This window comes from Pristis pectinata, chromosome 11 (genome assembly GCF_009764475.1).
Source record: "Pristis pectinata isolate sPriPec2 chromosome 11, sPriPec2.1.pri, whole genome shotgun sequence".
Lineage (NCBI taxonomy): Eukaryota > Metazoa > Chordata > Chondrichthyes > Rhinopristiformes > Pristidae > Pristis > Pristis pectinata.
Genome location: NC_067415.1, coordinates 20,113,141 through 20,136,680, shown reverse-complemented (window position 1 = coordinate 20,136,680; position 23,540 = coordinate 20,113,141). Strand labels below are relative to the sequence as shown.

The 23,540-nt window shown below is 40.2% G+C and overlaps 1 protein-coding gene across 1 annotated transcript in view; it reads left to right on the top strand.

Moving 5' to 3' along the window:
- The window catches only part of LOC127576057 (copper-transporting ATPase 2-like), a 68,027-nt gene that overhangs the window by 13,398 nt on the left and 31,089 nt on the right, over nt 1-23,540 (top strand). Inside the window, exons 2-9 of the mRNA XM_052026393.1 lie at nt 98-1,328; nt 4,225-4,452; nt 8,828-8,988; nt 11,017-11,178; nt 14,378-14,454; nt 14,545-14,716; nt 20,403-20,636; nt 21,320-21,411. Coding sequence (XP_051882353.1) covers nt 98-1,328; nt 4,225-4,452; nt 8,828-8,988; nt 11,017-11,178; nt 14,378-14,454; nt 14,545-14,716; nt 20,403-20,636; nt 21,320-21,411 — 2,357 coding nt within the window. The remainder of the gene's footprint in view (nt 1-97; nt 1,329-4,224; nt 4,453-8,827; nt 8,989-11,016; nt 11,179-14,377; nt 14,455-14,544; nt 14,717-20,402; nt 20,637-21,319; nt 21,412-23,540) is intronic.

The window sequence follows — 23,540 nt, the reverse complement described above, 5'->3', positions numbered from 1 at the left end:
GTCTCTGTTGCTCCAGATTCCAGCATCTGCAGTCTCTTGTGTTGCGTTGGGGTTAAGAATTGTTTGAAATAACTTTGTACCATTTTCATTCTTTCAGCTGTCTTCAGAGAAACACAATGATGCCCTTGTCTACACTCCTACAGAACAAAGCCCAAAGTCTCTATGGTACGCCATTGATAATGTTGGATTGGAGGCCAGCCTGAGTGAACTATTCCCTCTGGAAGTTGGGATCAGCAATGCCTATATCAATATTGTTGGCATGACTTGCCAGTCATGTGTGCAGTCAATAGAGGCACAAATTTCTAAACAGAATGGCATTGTTAGCATCAGGGTGTCTCTCAAACACAATACTGCTATGGTGCAATATGTACCTACAATAATCACTACTCAGCAGATATGTGAGGCAATTGATGACATGGGCTTTGAAGCATTTCTCTCTAATCCACCTCTGCTTGAGAAGGGAGTTCATTTACCTGTTGAGGCAATGGTGAAAGTGAAGGTGGAAGGCATGACTTGCCACTCTTGTGTAAGCTCAATTGAAAACAAAATTGGAAAACTGCCTGGTGTGCATCGAGTTATGGTCTCCCTTAACAACCAAGAAGCAGTTATAGTTTACCAGCCTCATGTGATTCAACCTGAAGAGCTTCAAAACCAAATTAATGGCGCGGGTTTTCAAGCCACAATCAAGAGCAGGAGAAGCTCTCTGAAGCGAGGTGTGAACAATTCTATTAACTCACAAGATGGAAAACAAAACAAAACCCTGAAAGCAAACAAGACGACGTCATGTGCTACCAGGAAACTCATGACAGTAACTTTCTGCATAGAGGGAATGCATTGCAAGTCTTGTGTCTCTAATATTGAAGGAAATGTCAGAAACCTCCCAGGTGTGCAGAGTATCACAGTGTCTTTGGAGGACAGGAAAGCTATTGCAAAGTATGATCCTCTCTTAACTAATCCAACATCATTAAAATCGGTTATAGAGGCTTTACCACCAGGGAAATTTAAAGTATATCTTCCAAATGGGATGGAAATGAGAAGTGAGACTTCATTATCAATTCCACTTACACCATTACTACATCCGCCAAATGATAGTACTCAAAAGCACTTTCAAATTTCTACCATGGCAACTGTCTTCAGCATTGGAGGAATAACTGATAACTCTTGCATCCAGTCTATAGAGAGTGAGATCTCCCAAAGAAAAGGTGTGAAATTAATCAAAGTTTCACCAGCCAAAGAGCAAGCAACAATCCACTTTGACCCGGCATTAACAGACTCGGAAGAATTGAAAACTGCCATAAATGAGATGGGATTTGTTGCTTGTGTATCTGGTAGGGTAACTAAATTCTGATTTTTCTGCTTAAGATTTTGAATAATATTGTCATTGTTTTAGTGAAATGTTTAAAAAGAACGAAGTTTTAAGCAGCATCTAAGGTTCATATCTGGAAAGGTGTGGGATGGAGGACTAAAGAGTGATGTTGAGGGAGTCCATCTTAAAGCAAGGCAGATTTCGGTCAGGTGGAGCAGAGGTGAGGAATGAGGCAAATGTTAAATGCATCTCATAGAACACAGAACAGTACAGCACGATACAGGCACTTCGGCCCACAATGTTGTGCCGACCTTTAAACCTCGCCTAAGACTATCTAACCCCTTCCTCCCACATATCCCTCTATTTTAAATTCCTCCATGAGCATAAGGTTGGAATCTGAGGTACTGGAAGAGGTACAGAGCAGTTAATGGCATATCAGAAGCAGACAGTGCTTCTCCGCAAACCTGCTTCCAGCTAAGTGCCAGGAAGGAGGTTCTGGGAGAGCCTCATGAGAGGTAAAGTAAGTTCTGGAGAGGGTGGTCATGATTTTCCTGTGGAGCATTAACAGCTCTCCTGCTTGTCAGCCTCACAAACTAGGTTCATGGAGAGATACAGCAGTGAAACAGGCCCTTCAGCCCACTGAGTCTGTGTTGACCATCATTTACGCTAATTCTACCCTAACCCCTTTTATTCTCCTGACATTCTTATCAACTCCTCCCCCCCCCCCATCACCCATATTCTACCACTCACCTACACACGGGGCAATGTAATCTAACAACCTGCACACTTTAGGGATGTGGTAGGAAACCAGACTACCTGGAGGGAACCCAAGTGGTCATGGGGAGGATGTGCAAACTCCACATAGACATCAGCAGAGTTCAGGCTGGAACCCAGGTTGCTGGAGCTGTGAAGCAGCAGCTCTGCTAGCTGTGCCACTGAGCTATCCTGATTTTTTTTTACATTACATAAAATCTTTTATTTGACAGGAGGCCCTCTTCATCATCCCCACTGGCCCAGTGAAAATTTTATCATAGTTCCATTGATGTCATAATCTCCTGATTAGTGTTATGGAGTTCTACAGCATAGAAGCAGGCCCTTCGGCCCAACTTGTCCATGCCAACCAAGGTGACTACCTGAGCTAGTCCTGTTTGCCTGCATTTAGCCCATATCCCTCTAAACCTTTCCTATTCATGTACCAGGTCCAAATGTCTTTTAAATGTTGCACTTGTACCTACCTCCACCACTTCCTCTGGCAGCTCTTTCCATATACCCACTACCGTCTTGAAAAACTTGCCCTTCAAATCCCCTTTAAATCTTTCCCCTCTCACCTTAAACCTACACCCGCTTGTTTTAGACTCCCCTACCATGAAAAAAAAAGACTTTGATAATCCTTCTCATCTATGGCCCTTATGATTTAATAAACCTCTATAAGGTCACGCTTCAGTCTCCTTCGCTGCAGAGAAAACAGTCCCAACCTGTCCAGTCCCTCCACATAACTCAAGCCCTCCAGTCTTGGCAACATCCGTGTAAATCTTTTCTGCACCCTCCCTAGCTTAATCACGTCATTCCTATAATATGGCTAGCAGAACCTCACACAATGCTCCAAGTGTGGTGTAACCAACATTTTGTGGAGCTGTAACATGATGTCCCAACTATTGTAGTCTATGTAGTCTATTGTAGTCTAGTTAATGAATGCAAGCATGCCATATGCCTTCTACTGAACCTGTCCGTGTGTGTTGCCACTTTCAGGGAACTATGTACTTGTACTGCTGGTACATACAACTATGTACTTGTTTCTCTCTGTTCAACAACTCTCCCCAGGGCCCTACCATTCAGTGTGTATGTCCTGCTCTGATTTAACTTCCTGAAATACATCACTTTGCACTCACCTGAATTTGATCTTCCTGGGACAGATTATTGTCCTGGCGCCAACACGGGGATACATATTGGTGGAGTTGAGGAACTGAGAAAATGGAAGTGTTCATGGACAAGGCTTTCATTTGAGTCTGTAGGATGCCTATTCTATTGCCAAAACCAATGGTATTCCTCCCCTCCTCTATTCTCCTCCCCTCCTCTATCCTTTATTACCCATCTCCCTTCTTCCATCCATTATTATGGAGGAACGACACCTCATATTCCGCCTTGGGAGTCTCCAACCTGATGGCCTCTATATCGATTTCTCTAACTTCTGGTAACCCCACCCCTTCTTTTTCTTCCCCCCCACCCTTTGTCTTCCCTTATTCCTGTGGCTCCCTTGCCCTGCCTTGATGACCTGCCCATCTCCTCTCCTCCCCTCCTCCGGCCTTTATTCCATGGTCCACTGCCCTCTCCTACCGGATTCCTTCACTTCAGCCCTTTGCCTCTTCTACCTATCACCTCTCAGCTTATTACATCTCGCCCCCTTCCCACCCACCTACCTTCCCCCTCTCACCTGGACTCAACTATTACCTGAACTCACCTATCACCTGGCTGCATGTGCTCCTCCCCCTTCCCCCACCTTCTTATTGTGGCTTCTGCCCTCTTCCTTTTCGGTCCTGATGAAAGGTCTTAGCTCAAAACGTCGACTGTTTATTTCCCTCCATAGATGCTGCCTGACCTGCTGAGTTCCTCCATCACTTTATGTGTATTGCTCCAGATTCCAACATCTGTAGAATTTCTTATGTCTCTGGTATTTGTTGGAAACAGTGTAGTAAACAGAACACCTCCCTTTTAGTAATTTAGCTGGTCTGCTCCTGCCAGAAAGCAGAGATAAAATTTCACAATGGTGTGTTTAATTCTTTTTTTCCTGCAAACTCATGTTTCTTTCCATAATTCATATTTCTTTCCATAAAAGGCTTTGGTAACGTTACTCTTTGGTCATAGATATTTATTGCTCCCAGATCATAGATATGAATGACCCCTTTTCATTATTTTAACAGAATCTTCGAGTCATTCCACACCAACAAAAAATGAACAGTCTGCTGAAAGGAAGAATCAAACTTTGCCATCCAATGATTATGTCCTTGAGTTTCTACCATCCAAGACCAGATCCAATAACCAAAACAATGAAGAGCATGTGGCAACAGAAAAATGTTTCCTACAGATTACTGGTATGACTTGTGCTTCTTGTGTTGCCAATATTGAAAGAAATCTTCAAAAAGAAGAAGGTAAACAATGATTTTATGCTGCCCATGTATCTAATAATGCTTAACAGTCAGCACAAACTAATTCTACATTGATTTTCCAGCTGTAGAAAACCTAGATTTTTAAAAAATCACAATATTAATGTGTGCCATTTGTATAGTACTTTACACTCTCCATAAGGCACATTGGGGACAATTGGTGGCACTCTCATCTCCGGATCAGAGGGCCAACACTTAGATGCCACATTGACATTCAAACATAGGCAATCAACCTATACTTTGGGGATCTTCAATAAAAATATACCAAAGTAACAAAGTATTTGCTTTTCAAAATATTTGACTATATATGTATTAACATCTATAAATATGTCAATACATGTATAAACTTGGGTGATATTTAGTGCAGAACTGAAGTAATGCTACCTTGTCTAAGGCCCTTAACATTTTAACTTTTGGATTAAACATTAAATTGAGGCCCTGGCTCCAAATCCTTTGACACTTTTCAAAGAAGAGTGGAGAAGTTCTCCCAGCATCAAAAGCAACATTTATCACTCAGTTAATTAATGCCAAAACAAATTTTCTCACCTTTCAGTGCTGTATGCTTTATCTTCCATTATAAAGGCTGCTGTATTTACATGCAAAATAGCATTGCCCTTGTTGATAGCTACATGCAAAGTTTTTGCAGGCCTTAGAACAAAAACTTGCCTTAATCGGCGGTCTGCTATCCTATATGGGTACCTGAGGCTCCTGTAACAGTGAGACCCTGAACCAATCAAAATCCACACTGAGATACTCATAGTCTAAAGCCGGAATTAGATTTAAATGAATTACATAAGTGGAATAAACACTGTCATTATGAAAGATAATTAGAGAATGACAGAAAATTAAAAAGGAGTTCATTTATTAATTTTATTACTAACACACTGTGCTAATTTTCTTCTCAAAGAACATAAAAAATAGAAGCATGAATAGTCTCTGTTTGGCTGCTCTGCTTTTCACTAAGATTACAGTTATCTTTTATCTTTAGTGCCACTTTCCTGGACCAAACCTATACGTATATCCCTCAATTCTCTTAATATCCAAACATCTATTGATCTCTGTCTGGACCCTTCAATTTAATACTATGACATCCTCCCACCCCCACCTACACCACTTCTACATCACAAAGTGAGGGGAAACATTGACTCGCATCTATCCTGTCAAGGCCCTTCAGAATTTTGCACTTTTCGATATGATCACCTCTTGTTCTTAATTTAAGGGAATGTAGGCCCAGACTGCTTAACCTTTCCTCATATAATAAACTCGCCATCCTAGAAATCAGTCAGATGAACTGTACCTGCACTCCCTTTATCAAATATATCATTCCTCAAGGAGGGAGACCATACCTGTGCAAATTATTCCAAAGCCAGATTTACCAGGGTCCTACAGAGTAGGACTGAGATCTTGTTGTCAAATCCTGATGCAATAAAGGCTAACGTATCATTGGCCTTCCGAATTTCTTCTAGTACCTGCATGTCAACTTTCAGAGACGGTATAAAAGGATATGGAGGTCCCTTTGAACACCTTTCAAACTCTTACCATTTAAAAGATACTTTGCCTTTCTTTTTTTATCAAAGTGGATAACCTCATATTTTTTCACACGATATTCCAGCTGCCATGACCTTGCACTTCACTTACTCTGTCTATATCCTCTAAACCTTCTCTTCATTCTTTTCACAGCTTAGATTGACCCCCAGCTTTGAATCTTCAGTAGACTTGGACATATCATATTTGATCCCCTTATCCAAATCATTGGTATAGATTGTGAACATCTGGCACTCCAGCACTGATCCCTGGGGTAACCCACGAGTCACAGCCTCCCAACTTGAAAATGAGCCATTTATTCCTACTCTCTCTTTTCTGACTGTTCATCAATATTTAATTGATGCCAGTATATTACTCCTAGGACCGTGTGTTTTAATTTTGTTTAATGATTTCTTGTATGGCACCTTATTGAGGACCATATCAACTGTTTTGCCCTCATCTATTCTGCTAGTTAAAAGTTCAAAAAACTAACAAATTTGACAAAAATGATTTTGCTTTCATAAAGCAATATTGACTCTGACACCCTGTGGGTCTATACTTTCCCGTTTTCTCTCTCCCTTAAATAGTGGGATTACTTTCTAATCTCAAATTCTGGAAGATAACCGCTGATTAGGCAAGTTTTTGTTCTAAGGCCTGCAAAAACTTTGCATGTAGCTATCAACAAGGGCAATGCTACTTTGCATGTAAATACAAAAGTAGCAGAGAGGAAGGACGGTAGCTGAATTTGACAAATTCGGCCATTGTCCTTCCTCTCTGCTACTTTTGTCTCATTCCTTCACATCAGGGCCACACTGCTTCCTTTTCCATTTTGTCTATGCAACGGTACGCAAGACAAGTTTTTCACTGTACCTCGGTACAAGTGACAATAATAAACCAATACTATCTCTTCAAAAAATTAGGTGTCCTGGAATATTTATTTACAACCCTTGGTCACTTTGGAACCACATGTCTGTGATGAATATTGGATCATATCCTTAATTTCTATTTGTGTCATTGATTAGCCTATCTTATTCTAGGTTCTTCATCTTACTGCATGCATTCAGATGAAGAGCCTGCAATTTTGTCTCTTTACCATTTTTCTTTGACATTAATTAGAGGTGTTCTATTATGTTTGTCTATCCTATCCCTTAATAATCCAAAAGTCTAGAGTAATGTTACAGAGACATGAGCTTGAATCCTACTATGGCATCTAGGGAATTGAAATTAATTCAATTAAATATCCAAATCATGATCATTTTCAATGAAAGTGGCATCACAGGATGGTGAAAAAGGCATTTGGCACACTGGTCTTCATCAGTCAGGACACTGATTATAGAAATTGGAATGTTATGTTGCAGTTGCACAAGGTGTTGGTGAGACCGCGCTTGCAGTATAGTATACAGTTTTGATCACCCTGTTATAGAAAATACATCATCAAGTTGGGAAAAGTGCAAGGAAGATTTACGAGAATGTTGCCAGAACTCGAGGGCCTGAGTTATAGGGAGAGGTTGGGCAGGCTAAGACTTTATTCCTTGGAATGGAGGAGACTGAGGGGTGACCTCATTGCGGTGTATAACATCGTGAGGGGCATAGATAGGGTGGATGCACACAGTTTTATTTTTCCCAGGGAAAGGGAATGAAAATCTAGGGGGCATAGATTTAAGGTAAGAGGAGAAAGATTTAAAAGGGAGCTGAGGGGCAACTTCTTCACGCAGAGTGAGGTGCATATATGGAATGAGCTGCCAGTGAAAGTACTTGAGGCAGGTACAATAACATTTAAAAAAACATTTGGATAAGTACGTGGATAGGAAAGGTTTAGAGGAATATGAACCAAACACGGGCAAATGGGACAAGCTTAGGTGGGCACCTTAGTCTTGGGCCGAAGGGCCTGTTTCCATGCTGTACTACTTGAAGACTCTTTAACTGCTAGATTGTCATTCTTATCCAGTCTGTGACTCCACACTCACAGCAAGTGTTAACTACCTTCTAAGATGGCCTGACAAGCAAGTTAGTTGTAGCAAATAACTGCAATAAAATGTACTAATTAAACCAAAAGGATGCCTCAGTATTGCCCCACCCATTGGACTCTTACATGACATGACCTAGTCTAGTTGACCCTTGCAAATTCCTCCACCCTAACCTCTGGGGACAAGTCTAAAATTGGTTCATTTGTTCCACAGGCAAATCAAGCAATAGCCTGACAAAGTCCGAAACTCATACCTTCCAGGCAGCCTCCCAGATTCCTCGATCACTATCACTGTGTAGGACAGTCCAATCTGGCCAACAATCTGTCCTCTCATCAGTCCTTTGTAATCATTTTCAAAGTGAAAATAAGTGTCATCGAGAGTGCTCTCAAGTAGTACTTACTCACTAATAATCTGCACATAAGTGCTCAGTTTGTGTTCAACAAGTTCACAAGGCTACATTATTAGTCTTGGTCCAAACACGGACAAAAGAGGTGAATTCCAAAGCTGAGAGTGAGAGAGCATAAGATTTTGGGGCACTATTTTACTGAGCCCTGGTAAGCCATTGGGAGTCAAGGGGAAAATTATCCACTGGGTGAAATCATTTCTGGCACAAAGGAAGATGTATTTGTTGGATGCAGTCATTTCAGCCCCAGGGACTCCTCAGAGTAGTGCTGTGCTCCAACCACCATTCATCACTTTATCATGAGATCAGATGTGGGGGAGGAGGTTGTTTGCCTTATTTTGTACATTGAATGAACTTTTTCGGTTCCCATATATTCTTTTATAAATATAAACAGCTTACAATATTTTGCCAGCTGTTTTTCTACAAAATATGAAATAACATTTTAAACGTAGTGGGTGTCTTTCAGGTATACATTCTGTTCTGGTAGCACTGATGGCAGGAAAAGCAGAAATAAAATATAACCCGGACATCATCCAACCTACTGCCATTGCAGAATTTATCAAAGATTTAGGCTTTGGTGCTACTGTGATAGAAGACACATCTGCAGTTGGAAACTTGGAACTTAATGTAAGTATGTTTCATGTTCTGTGAAGTGACTAATGGTACTGGGTCCATGAACATTATTTTAAATTATTTTGAACAATTGTTACTTAAGCTTCCTGTGGACTGAGCAGCATTGTGGTTAATTTACTGAACTCGCATCCAGAGGCCTGAACTATTATCCAGAGAGATGGGTTCTAATTCTGCCACAGCTGCTGAGATAAGCAACTAAATAAATCCAGGGTAGAAAAAAAAGAAGGATCATTAAAGTGACCATGAAACTATCAGACTACTCTAAAATACGTCAAGTCATTCATGTCCTTTAGGGAATCTTTACCTCATCTGCTCCCGGGCAGGCATGGTAGTGTAGTGGTTAGTGTAACGCTTTACAGTGCTACCGACGCGGGTTCAATTCCGGCCACTGTCTGTAAGGAGTTTGTACGTTCTCCCCGTGTCTGCGTGGATTTCCTCTAGGTGCTCGGGTTTCCTTCCACATTCCAAAGGTGTATGGGTTAGGAAGTTGTGGGCATGCTATGTTGGCACCGGAAGCGTGGCAACACTTGCGGGCTGCCCCCCAGAACACTCTATGCAAAAGATGCATTTCACTCTGTGTTTCGATGTACATGTGACTAATAAAAACATCTGATCTTATCTTAACTGCCCTCTGAAATGGCCTAGCAAGCCAGGCTGATCAGGAGACATTTAACAATAAGGAATGCTGGCATCTCTCATGAACAAATAGTTATTTTAAAAGAAATTCTGGAATAGACTTTTAAGTTGCCTCTTGGGTGTATCACTAGTGTTGTTGTTGGGGATAGGCCCAAGATTTTATTGTCTGTAAAAGTGACGGAGTCAATCACATTTTTATTACTGAAACAGTATGATGCTTAACAGGTAAATACAATAACTGATGATGAAAATTTTATAATATGATGCTTTCTTTATAACTAATGGATCAGCTGAAGTAGCTTACTGAGTGCCTAAGTGCAGTAGTATAGACCTTTGAGGGAGATGCAAGAGGATACATCAACATAACTCCATCAGCAAACCTTAGCATAAATGAGACTTCTTGACCTGGAATTTTAATAGAAGATAGAACACTACAGCACAGTACAGGCCCTTTGGCCCACAATGTTGTGCCGACATTTTATCCTGCTCTAAGATCTATCTAACCCTTTCCACCCACATAGCCCCCTATTTTTCCATCATTCATGTGTCTATCTAAGAGTCTCTTAATTGTCCCTGAAATGCTCTCTGAAAAAATCTGCAGAGTAAATAAATTCAAAAGCAAAAATTCTTCAGGGTGTTAAAAATTTGAAGTGAAAACAGAGAATTCAGGAAATACTCGGTAGATCAGGGAATATCTGTGGAGAGAGAAACAAGAGTTAATCAAAACAGAATTAAGAAAACAGTGTGCAATCTGTCTGTCTGAGGTCACAATGTTGATCCTTTCTGTCACATTTCTTAAACTTGAAAGGTAGTTGGAGATTATTCTGGGAATTCACTCTTCAACATAATTTATAGCTGTTGGACAGATTATCTCATGATTTTTCCCTCCTATTTCAGTTGTATTTATGTCAATGTTCTATCATATTTCTCATGACATAGAAGAAGGCCATTCAGCCCATAGTGTCTCTGCTATCTCAGAGCAAAACTGTTCCCTTACATATTTCCCTGTAATATATTTGTCTCACTTGCCCCGAGTATCTGATCCCCCACCTACACAAGGGTTATTTGCAGTGGCCAATTAACCTAGCACATCTTTGGGATGTGGGAGGAAATCGATGCACCCAGTGGAAAGTCACATGGTTGCAGGAAGTACATGCAAACTTCACTTAGTGCCTGAGAGCAGGATTGAAGCCAGGTCATTGAAGTTGTGTTGCAGCAGCACAACCTGATGTGCCACTGTGCCACAGTGGTGCCTGGTACATTAGTCCTTTCACCCCTTTCATAAATACCACCTTCATGACAAATATTAATCCTGAATATTTAATTAACAATGTTAGCATTGTCCTGTCGTTCAAAGGATCCTTGCAACATAACTTACACTTTTAGATTACAGGAATGACTTGTGCTTCTTGTGTTCACAATATTGAATCAAAGTTAACAAGAGTTGATGGCATTTTGTATGTGTCAGTAGCCCTTGCCACCAGAAAAGCCCACATCCAACTGGATCCAGAATTATTGGGCCCACGTGATGTCATCAGAATAATTGAGGTATGTCTAATTCTAAAAGGCTGAAAATAATCATGTGAATATCTTGACTGTTGATTGCCTTTTCGAAGCTGTGAGGCTCATGATTTAATTTTATTTTATTTGGCTTCGACAGTAATGTGGGATTACATGAACTACAATGAAGCCATATTGATTATAGTTCCAGAGTTCTATTCCTGTCCCTTTCTTTTCGCAATTATGACAAGGCTCCACTTGTCCTCACCTTCACTGTATCACCTCTGCATTTGCTTTTTCTATCTTCTATAGACCGATCGTAATCCTCTTTCTGATAGCAAGGTGCTAATCCTCCCTTCTCAGGGTATCTCCCTTCTCTCTGCTCTTAGCTACTCTTCCAGCTGCCTGCCCTTTGGAACTCTCCTGTTTAACCTTGGTGTCAGCTATGGCTTATAGTGGGTATTCTCACCTTGATTTCAATTGCTGAATACAAAATATAGTGTAGTTCTGAGGGAAAGTTGCACAGTTGGAGGGCACCATCTTTGAGAAGAAACATTAAACTGAGGCCATCAGTCCTCTCAAATGAAAGGAAAAAGATTGCAGAGTATAATGGAGTCCTTCCTGGGGATTTTCCCATGGCATATAAATCCAGCATCTGGTAGATTCACCACTTACCACAGAATAAAGATGTCTTCATGCCAGCAAGAATAAAGTAAGAGTCCTTCAAATGACTACACAGAAACAACTTCTGCAGCCAATATTAGAGTCAGAAGGTCATAGTCAAAGAGTTGTACAGCACAGAAAAGGGCCCTTTGGCCCACCATGTTCATGCCAGCCTTTTTTCCCGTCTACACTAATCCCATTTGCCCGCATTAGGTCTGTATCCTTCAGTGCCTAGCCTACTTAAGTGCCTGTCTATGTATCTCTTAACCATGATTGTATATGACTCCTCTACCTCTTCAGGCAGTGAGTTCCAGATATCAACAACTTTCTGTGTAAAAAAATTTCACCTCAAATCCCTGTTAAAGCTCCTTCCTCTCATCTTAAACCTCTTGTTTTTGATAACACTGATACCACTAACATGGGGAATAGATTCTGACTATTCCCTATCTGTGTCTCTTATTATTGTATATACCCTTATCAGGTTCTACCTCAGCCTCCTTCGCTCCAAGGAAAACAAACCCAGCCTATCCAATCTTCCCCAAATCAAAATTCTGCAATCCAGGCAACATCTTGGTGAATCTCCTCTGCATTCTTTCCAGCTCAAACATATCCTTCCTACATTGAGATGTCTAAAACTGTACACAATACTTGAAGTGCAGTCTAAGCAGTGTTTTGTAAAGTTGCAACGTAATGTCCCAACTTTACAAAATCCCACCCAACTTTCCATCTGATCTATATCTTGCTGTAACTTCAGACAACCTTCCTCCGTATACATAACACCACCAACATTTGTGTTGTCTGAAAGCTTTCTAATCATGCCTTCTACATTCACATCCAAGTCGTTGATATATATCACAAACAACAGGGTCCCAGCATTGATCCCTACAGTACACCACTTGTCACAGTCTTCTAATCAGAAAAGCAACCTTCCACCACTACTCTCTACCACCTATCACCAAGCCTTTCCACATATACATAAATCCTATCCCTTAGGATTTTCTCCAATAATTTCCCTATCACTGACATACGGCTTACCGGCCGTATGTAAAATTATGCAAATAAAGGAACAACATTAGATATCCTCCAGTCTTCTGGCACCTCACCTGTGGCAAACAAAGATCCAAGCATTTCTGTCAGGGCCCCAGTTATCTTGTCTCTTGTGTTCCATAGCATACTGAGGTAGATCTCACCAAGCCCAGGAGATTTATTCACCCTTGTGCATCCCATGACATCCAACACCTCCTCCTTCTTTGACTGACCCTCTCCAGATTATCCAAGTACCCCTTCCTGAACCCACTATCTTCCATAGCCTTTTCCTTGGTGAATTCAGATGAGAAGTATTCATTTAGGATATCACCCACATTCCTGGCTCCATTCTAAGCAGGCCCACTCTTTTCCTGGCTATCCTCTTACTTCTGATGAACTAATAGAATGTCTTAGAATTATCTTTAATCTTACTTGTCAAGGATCTTTTTGCCCTCCAAATGTCTTTCTTCTCTGACGTGCTCTATATTCCTCAAGAGACTTCCATGATCCCAGTTGCCTCTTCCTGTCATCTATTTCCTTTTTTTTAACCAATATATCGTTGTGAGGGAGCAACTTGTGTGTATTTTCCCCAAATCCAGCACCTCGTATTCATTGCTCAGTTTATGTTCTCTACACTGGGAAGCACAGAAGTATCATAGGTGATTTGCTGACTCAAACCTGCCTATTCCGCCCACAAGGATACCCTCTCCCTTCCACCCACTTTCATTTTTTCTCTTTCACTCCCCCTACACCAACCACCACCTCAATATATTGCCTTTCTTTTAGAATGTTTCTTTCCTTCATCACAATGCTGCTCACTTTAACAGTCCAGATGAAGGGTCTCAAACTAAAACATTGACTGTCCATTTCCCTCTACAGATGCTGCCTGACCCACTGAGTTCCTCCAGCAGCCCGTTTTATGCTCACTTTACTCTCAACCACTTCGGGAGCCACCTCTTTTCTAATATCTCTCTCATTAGGGAAGACATTCTTTGGCTCATATTAATCACCCCTGCCGTTTAAGATCAAAAGAAAAAGGAGCAAGAATAGGGCATAAGATCCTTCAAGCCTGCTTCATTATTTAGCAAATAATTGCTGATGAGATTTTTGGCCTCAACTTCACTTGATTTTACTCAACAACACTCCATTATATTCTTTAATATTGTTCTATTTTTCTTCTAATTTCACTTAGTTTTTGTGGCCTATTCATTTCTGGTTTGGTCTTATTCACATTTAATTGTTTCATTATTATTGTTATTAATATTAATGCATCCCCCTTTCAGTTTTATTTGGTTCTTAATACATTCTTTATCTATAGTTTTCTAAAATTACAGCTTAAAATGGAATATTCTTCTCCTCCTGAGAAATTGGAAGACCAAGCTAACGTCTTTATATATCAGGATGTGGTCCAACAAGTTGAGGCAATTGGTCAATTACAGTTATCTTTTCCAGTTAATTTCTTAAGCAAGGTGTATAAGGACAAGCAAACCTCTTTAGTTCTGTGCCCTTGGCTGCACTTCACTGGATCCTACCTACTGAAACATCTTTTCCATTTTAGGAACTTGGCTTTGGAGCAACTTTGGTCAAAAGAGATACAGCAGTACATAATCTGGACCATAAAGAGGAAATAAAACAGTAAGCCTATTAATAACTTGCTTAATATAAATAGGAAATATCAGTTTAGTCTGAATGATGATTAGGTTTTTGTTTTCGTGTCCATTTTAGGTGGAGGAAGTCCTTCTTGTTTAGCCTTGTTTTTGGCATCCCTGTCTTTGGCCTAATGATGTATATGATAGTGATGGACAAGCGCAGTAGCTCCATGCCTCCAGAACAAAATATTATTCCGGGTTTATCGATTCTTAATCTGGCTTTCTTTGCTCTTTGTACTCCTGTTCAGGTGAGTGAAAGTTTATTGAAAATGCGGAAGTAATCTAGAGCCCTACTGAAGTACTGGGCACAGTACAGTCAAATTGAATGTAAATTAATATACGTTAGTGTAGGACAGGAACTTGGTTGTTCAAAATCAACTTTTTTACCAGTTTAATAACAAAAGGTCTCCCATCTCCACTCTGGGGAATTGATTTAAATTCCAGCTGTATTGTTCCAAGGCCTCTCCAATATAAATGAAGAGAATTATGACAAGTTGACCTGGTTGACGTGATCTCTGCTTTTCTGGTGGGATGTTCTCTTATATTATGTTCTGATGCCATTGCTGAGATTGAGTGCTCATTTGGTGGCTTTACAAGGACAAACTAAAATCCTGGACATATGCACCAAATAGAAACAATTTATATTATTAAGAACATAAGCAGATGAGAAATAGGAGAATGAATGGACCACTTTGTACCCTTAAATCTGCTTTGCCTTTCAAAAAGATTGTGGCTGATCCTCAACATCAAATTTGTTTTCCTGCCCTATCCCTTGACTAATTTAATATCCATAATTCTATTGGTCTCTGCTTTGAATCAATGACTGAGCTTCCACAGCCCTCTTGGATCGAGAATTCCAAAGATTTGCTTCTCTTAGAGTAAAGAAATTTCTCATCATCTTAGTCCAAAGTGGGCTATCCCTTATTCTGAGACTGTGAACCTCAGTTGTAGATTCCTCAGTCAGGATAGTCAGTTTCTCTGGTCAATATCTATTCTGTCAAACCCTCAGCATTTTATATATTTCACTGAGATCATTGACTTCCTTGACTTCCTGACCAACAGACTACAATATGTAAGGATAGGCAGCAACACCTCCGGCACGATTATTCTCAACACTGGTGCTCCACAAGGCTGCGTCCTCAGCCCCCTACTCTACTCCCTATACACTCATGACTGCATGGCCAGATTCTGCTCGAACTCCATTGACAAATTTGCAGATGATACCATCGTAGTGGGCCGTATCTCAAATGAGTTGGAGTACAGGAAGGAGATAGAAAGCTTAGTGACATGGTGTCATGACAACAACATTTCCCTTAGTGTCAGCAAAACAAAAGAGCTGGTCATTGACTTCAGGAAGGGGGGGACAGTGTACATGCACCTGTCTACATCAACGGTGCTAAGGTCGAGAGGGTTGAGAGCTTCAAGTTCCTAGGAGTGAACATCACCAACAGCCTGTCCTGGTCCAACCACTTAAATGCCAAAGCCAAGAAAGCTCACCAGTGCTTCTACTTCCCTTGGCGTGTCCCCTTGACACTCACCAACTTCTATCGATGCACCATAGAAAGCATCCTATCTGGATGCATCATGGCTTGGTATGGCAACTGCTCTGCCCGGAACTGTGAGAAACTGCAGAGAGTTGTGGATGCAGCTCAGCACATCACGAAAACCAGCCTCCCCTCCATGGACTCTGTCTATACTTCCTGCTGCCTTGGTAAAACAGCCAGTATAATCAAAGAGCCCACCCAGCCTGGACATTCTCTCTTCCCCCACTGGGTGGAACATACAAGACCCTGAAAGCACGTACCACCAGGCTCAAGGACAGCTTCTGTCCCACTGTTATAAGAGTACTGAACGGTTCCCTAGCACAATAAGATGGACTCTTGACCTCACAGTCTACCTCGTTCTGACCTTGCACCTTATTGTCTACCTGCACTGCACTTACTCTGTAGCTGTGACACTTTACTGTATTGTTTTACCGTGCACTACCTCAGTGCACTGTGTAATGAATTGATCTGTATGAACGGTGTGTAAGTCAAGTTTTTCACTGTACCTCGGTACAAGTGACAATAATAAACCAGTTCCAATTCCAATTCCAATCACCTCCTATTCTCCTGACATCTTTGTCCCATTAATTCCTTTCCAAAGGCATTTAATGACTAAAGAAGATTATTCCTTCCCAAACTTTAGCTGACATTTCAAGCTCTAAGATACTAATTTAATACTATAGTTTACATTATTTGTGTGATTAACTACACTGCACAGAGGACCTTTCTGCAACACCAGCAGCATAGGACCAATATGTGTTCTATAATCCTGTTCGTTTAAACTTTATGGATACAGGGAGAGAGCAGGAAAGTGGTGTTGAGGCCAAGATTAGATCAGCCATCATCTTAATGATGGAGCAGACTTGGTGGGGGATGGGGGCAGGGTTGCAAATGGCCTTCTCCTGTTCTAGTACATTATATCCTCACATTTTTAAAAGTGTTCTTGTATCAGTCAAGGTTTCAGTTGGTGGAAATTTGATTGCATGCTCAAGTTCCAGTCCAGAGGTTTTAACATAAATATCTAGGTTGACACTTTGAAAGAATCTTGCTTGGTCAGTAGTTCCATCTTATTAATGGGATGATCTTTCAGGCAGAGATAAAAGACGCCAAGATACTAATTCAAAGAACAGATACATTATCTTCCGTACCCTGACCAATACATATCCCTCAATTAACATAACAAAAAGAGATTACCTTGTCATATTTACATTGTTGTTCATGGGAATGAGCTCTTTGCAAATTGGCTGCCGTGTCTTCTGTATTGCAGCTGTCACAACACTTCACATATTCTAAAGTGCTTTGTGACAACCCAGGTTGTGTAAGGCTCCAAATAAGTGCTGGTCTTCTTGATCTAATATTACAAAGCTTTTGTTTTTTAAAGTTTATAATCTGCAGGCCATTAACTACACATTCTAAGCATTGTTATAAATACTCACTCCCCTTACCTTAGTACCCAAATTTAGTTAGATTATTCTGTTGAATAACTGGGTACATTTGGATATTGTATGATTAGAGTTTTATATTTATCTTGAAATGTCAACTGCACAGTTCAACTTGTACTTGATAAATTACCAAGCAAGAGATTATGATGAAGATATTGGTCCTTGCAAATAAAATAAGACTGCTTTGAGAAACAGAGTGAGAGTTTGAGAGTGAGAGTAAGGCAGAAAAGTAAAGGTAGAAATAAACGGAAATTTCTTGCACTGGAAAGTTGTGGTGAACTCTCTATTCATAAATGATCTGATCTAAAACAGTTGACATTTGTTAAGTTGCAAGGTATGATAGATCATCACGAGGATTTTACAGGAGGCATGTTAGTTTGACAGGTGGCAGAGATATCTCAATTCAGAAACATAAAGGAGAAAGGAAAATACATGTTAAATTCTCAATGTGTTTCAGTGTTTACACTTGACAATATTTTATCTCAAATAGTGAAATATTTCCTGGACACAGCAAAAGAAAAGATGGTTTAGTATTTATCAGACAAATCAGAAAGAGAAGTGTATGGGTCTCTTAAAGAACATTAAGGTAGATGTCCCCAGGGCCTGATGGGATATATCCTAGGTTACTGAGAGAGGCAAGAGGTGAGATTGCTGGGGTCTAGACCAAGATCTTTGTGTCCTCTCTAACCATAGGCAAGGTCCTGGAGGACTGGCGAGTAGCTAGTGTTTTTCCTTTGTTCAAGAAAGGAAATAGGGAAAATCCTGGAAATTATAGACCAGTGAGTCTCATGTCAGTGGTAAGGAAGCTATTGGAGAGGATTCTTAGGGGTAGGATTTATGAGCATTTGGAAAAGCATGGCCTAATTAGGGACAATCAGCATGGCTCTGTACAAGGTAGGTCATGTCATACTAACTTGATTGAGTTTTGAGAGGAGGTGACAAAGGTGATTGATGAAGGTAGAGCATTGGATGTTGTCTACATGGATTTTTGTAAGGTGTTCGACAAGGTCCTTCATGGTAGGTTCATCCAGAAGGTAAAAATGCATAGGATCCATGGTGACTTGGTAAATTGGATTCAGAATTGATTTGCCCACAGAAGACAGAGGGTAGTGGTCGATGGGACTTATTCTGGCTGGAGGTCCGTGACTAGTGGTTTTCCACAGGGATCCATACTGGGACCTCTGCTGTTTGTGATATACTGTATATAAATGACTTGGATTAACCTGTGAATGCGTGGGTAGTAAGTTCACAGATGATTCAAAGATTGGTGGTGTTGTGCATAATGTAGAAGATTGCCAAAGGATGCAGCGGGATATAGATCATTTGCAGATATGGGCAGAGAAATGGCCGATGGAGTTTAATCCGGCCAAGTGTGAGGTGTTACACTTTGGGATATCAAATGTAAAGGCGCAGTACATTGTTAAGGGTCTTGCCATTAACTGTGTTGATGTACAGAGGGATCTTGGGGTCCAAGGCCATACCTCCCTGAAAGTGGCTGCACAGGTTGATAGGGTGGTACAGCAGGCATATGGCATGCTTGCCTTTATTAGTCGAAGCGTTGAGTTCAAGAATCAGGAAGTAATGTTGCAGCTTTATAGAACTCTGGTTAGGCCACATTTGGCGTTGCTTTCAATTTTGGTTGCCGCATTATAGGAAGGATGTGGAGGCTTTGGAGAGGGTGCAGAAGAGGTTTACCAGGATGCTGCTTGGACTAGAGGGCATGTGCTCTAAGGAGAAGTTAGACAAACTTGGGTTGTTTAGTCTGGAGCGACAGAGGCGAAGGGGAGACCTGATAGAAGGTTATAAGATTATGAGAGGCATAGGTAGAGTAGACAGCTGGTATCTTTTTCCCAGGCTCAAAATGTCTAATACTAGAGGGCATGCATTTAAGGTGAGAGGGGGTAAGTTAAAAGGAGATGTGCGGGGCAAGGTTTTTACATGAGAGTGGTGGGTGCCTGGAATGCACTGCCCAAGGGTCGTAGTCGAGGCAAATATGATAGAGGCATATAAGAGGCTCTTAGAAAGGCATATGAATGTGCAGAGAATGGAGGGATGTGGACATTGTGTAGGCAGATGGGATTAGTTTAGTTAGGCGTTTAATTACTAGTTTAATTAGTGGGCCGAAGGGCCTGTTCCTATGCTGTACTGTTCTATGTTCTATGTTGTAAATTCTGAATTTCCTATTTCAATTTCAACTACAGTGTAGTTTAGGGATCGTCAAGATTTGCACATTCACAGTGAGCAACAGATAAAGTTTGTAAATCACTGTGTCTTTTGAAATGTTTAATTTAGTTGGTGATTCTAATAATCTACATAGTAAATGAAAGTCAGTCTTTCTAACCATGTGATCACTTTTTAGTGAGGTTTCATTGTAATTCAGTGGGCCAATATCTTCATCGTAATCTCTTACCTAGAAGTTATCAAATACAAATTGCAATTCACAGATGATTTTTTCATGATGAAGTATAAAATTACTTTTATTATATTTAATTTATATTGTAAATTTTGCTCATGTGAGGCTGGGTCATATTTAATTAGTTGATGTGTGAGCGGTTCTGATGTGGAAGTCAATAATTTTGATTTGCAGTGGTTGGAATTTCTGTTGATTAGAATTATTTAAACTAATGTTAGACTACTTTAGGATCCATCAAAGCCTTCAATTAAACAGATCGCTTTCTAGCAAGCCTAATGGCTTGATTTAAAGAAATGCTCCAGGAATGGGTGAAACACTAGCTTTGATCTTGAATGCCCAAGTGAGAATATTTTTATGTATTAAGAAATAAATTATGCAGGAATTTATTCGAATCTATAGTCCAGTGCTAATTGAAACACATAGAAATGTTCGTGAGATGTTGTAGAAAGAGGATTATTTACTGAAGAACAATTTTCTATCCAATATTCCACACATTTCATTCAAGTAAACTCCTAATTAATATATATATTTGAAGTTTATTGGAGGATGGTACTTCTACGTTCAAGCCTACAAGTCTCTTAAGCATAAAACTGCCAATATGGATGTGCTCATCGTTCTGGCTACTACCGTAGCATATCTGTACTCCTGTGTAATACTGATTGTGGGCATCGCTGAAAAGGCAGAACAAAGTCCAGTGACTTTCTTTGATACTCCACCAATGCTGTTTGTCTTCATTGCCTTGGGGAGATGGCTGGAACATGTAGCAAAGGTAATTATTCATTTGTATGCTTTACTGGTTAAATTATTTTCCATCTGTGAAAATGTGATAGAATTGTTCTTTAATATGTAAAACCTAACTGAATTTTCATTCTTACTTTCTATTTGTTCCTTTTAAATTACTTATTCTTCTTTCATTTTTCTGAAGCTCATGGATCACATAGTTATATTATTGCCAACAGTTAGCCTTGGCTTCAGGGTGTCAAAATGTTCTTATTCCTGGTCATCTGAGCTTTCCAACGTGGGTGATTAATTTGTGTGAACATCTGCGTACACTTTGGGAACCTAATCACTGTTACAATTTGCTGGGCTGAATTGGTGCAATAGAGCTTTCTACCAACCCAACGCAACATCGCTCCTATTTTGTGTATTACTAATACAATTACTAAGCTGTATTGAAACCTTTGCTGTCCAGAGTTAGGAACTCACTTGAGACAGGAGTGTAAAGAGATGGTAATGTGAAAAAATGAAATGGGGATTATCCAGTGCATTTACTTGGATAGCCCTGAGAAATTGGACATGGGTGATTAATTTTGATGAAGAATGCACATCTGGGAGAGACTGCAACAGGAAATCGGGAGGGGAGTTGAGAATGAAATGGGAGTAAGGGGGGGATAAAGGGATGAGAGTTTTCTTAATAAACCTCAGATCTCTAATAGATTATTTTTATTATAGAGTAAGACTTCAGAAGCATTGGCTAAGCTGCTATCCCTTCAAGCTACGGAGGCGACAGTGGTAACACTGGGACCAGACAACTCAATACTGGGGTAAACTGCCACATTGAATTCAACCTGTTGTAATGGCCCCTTGCTAATACTTGGAACAAAATGTTCATTTAGATCAATACTACAATCTAATATGTTATAATTTTTTTACATTGTTTTTCACTTTAATGCTCTCTGGCAGCACCTTCCTCCACATACAAAAGATGGACAACTTGCTCTTAGGCTGTATCAACTTCAGTGGGTAGGCTGACTAGGAGCTGCACAAGAATGGTACATGTTGTCCTGTTACACAGGTTCCCCCACACCTACTAACCACAAGTCATGGAAGAGTCTACTCTCAATACCTTCCCCTGTAATGCAGAATTGCTGTAAATTAGGTTTGTTTCGTAAGGGCTTGAAGGAATTAGTTAGGTGGACAACTATTCTTTCAAGAACCTCATGATTCTCCTGTCTTAAATCAAAATAGCTTGATATTTACTGCAGTTGCAATGTTCAGATGCAGTTTCCACTTTTAACTCAGGGTGGTGTTTTGTGAAACATGAAAGTCAATATTCACATTCAGGTCATTAAAAATGTACCCAAAGCATCTTATTAGCTGAAAGGACTCACACAGAAATAGTGTGATGAGTTGGAAGTAGGAGAAAAGATTCAAATAACATATTGTAGGTGCCTAAAGCTATGTAGATTCTGTAAATATCTACTGAATAAAATATGGATAAAACATATTGTTTATGCATCAGCTTTGATAGTCCACAAATGCATGGACCAGAGTTAGAATGAAAGTAAATGCCCAGACACATCTTAACACCTTCCTATCTAAAGCAGTTCTTTTACTTACTATAAATAAATCTTAAAAGATAACTGGAGCTCAGAATAAAAACAAAGTTTAAGCAGATGAATAATGTTTTGAAGAGAAAACATTTAGGTTCATGTCGGTCCTCTCCAATGTTCTCTCCTGAATTCCTGTCTTTAATTTGTTCACTGCTTGCTGAGTCCAGCTACGTGGAAAATGCTAGCTATCTACCATCTCATTGTATGTGGGCTTGGTCATTAAACATTAGCAGATTATTTAAATGCAGGGTACATCATAATTATACTCATCACTTAATAGTCTGTGCCTACTTATTGCAATTAATTTCAGGGTTCAGTATAATTGAAAATAACACCATCCTTTGTAATCTAATTGCTATGTGAAAATTTAACTAGTGCAACTGTATGAAGCATTGATAGCCTACAACCTGCTGCAAACAATTAGTTGCATAATTCTCTTGCCTCTTCATATATACCCAAAAAACAGGCGTGGAATGAATCAAATGATGCAGATGGGGTACCTGCCATTTTCATTGGTCATTTCCCAATCGTCTGATTTTCCTTCTGATGCACTTTCCTTGCATAATTTTCACCTTTAACCACATTAACTTTTCATACAATGCAGTGAAAGCTATTTAATTAAAATACCTCAGTGGAAACTAATTCTGTTCAATGGGAAGACAAGTAATAACTTTACAAGCACTACAAATAATAGCTTTACTGGTCGAGTTTTTTTCAATCTTCTACTTTTACTCAATCTGTTACAAAGGTTACTTTTTTCAATCTGTTTCACTGCGATGCTGCTTCTCACTTCCAACAAACTTTGTGCAGTGGTGGAGCTAATTTATAGGGCAAATGGAAATTGTTAAATCTACATCGATTCCACTCTAGAACCAAAGTCACCTCAACTTCAGTCGGTGATGCTAATGCATGCTTGCGTTCAGAGGCCAAGCTACTAGTCATTGACATATCATTCACTGAGCATACAATGGGCCTTCTCCTTAACATCCACAAAACAAATGCCATATATTGCCTTCTGTGCAATACCACGCCTGACATTAAAAGTCCACAACAAAACCTTGGGAAGTCTGCACCACTTCCCATATCCTAGGAGCCACTTTTTAACAAAGGCAGACATCAATGATGAAATTGACCATTGTCTTCACTGTGCCAGTCTGTAGAAAAAACTGCATGATCAAACCTCAAACTCAGGCTCTACTGGACAGTACTGCTCCTTGTCCTCCTGTATGCCTCTGAGACTTGGACTACCTACAGCAGGCACCTCAAAATATTGGAAAGGTGCCGTCAACACTGCCTCCACAAAGCCCCTCAAATCCTTTGCAAATGTATGCACACAAATA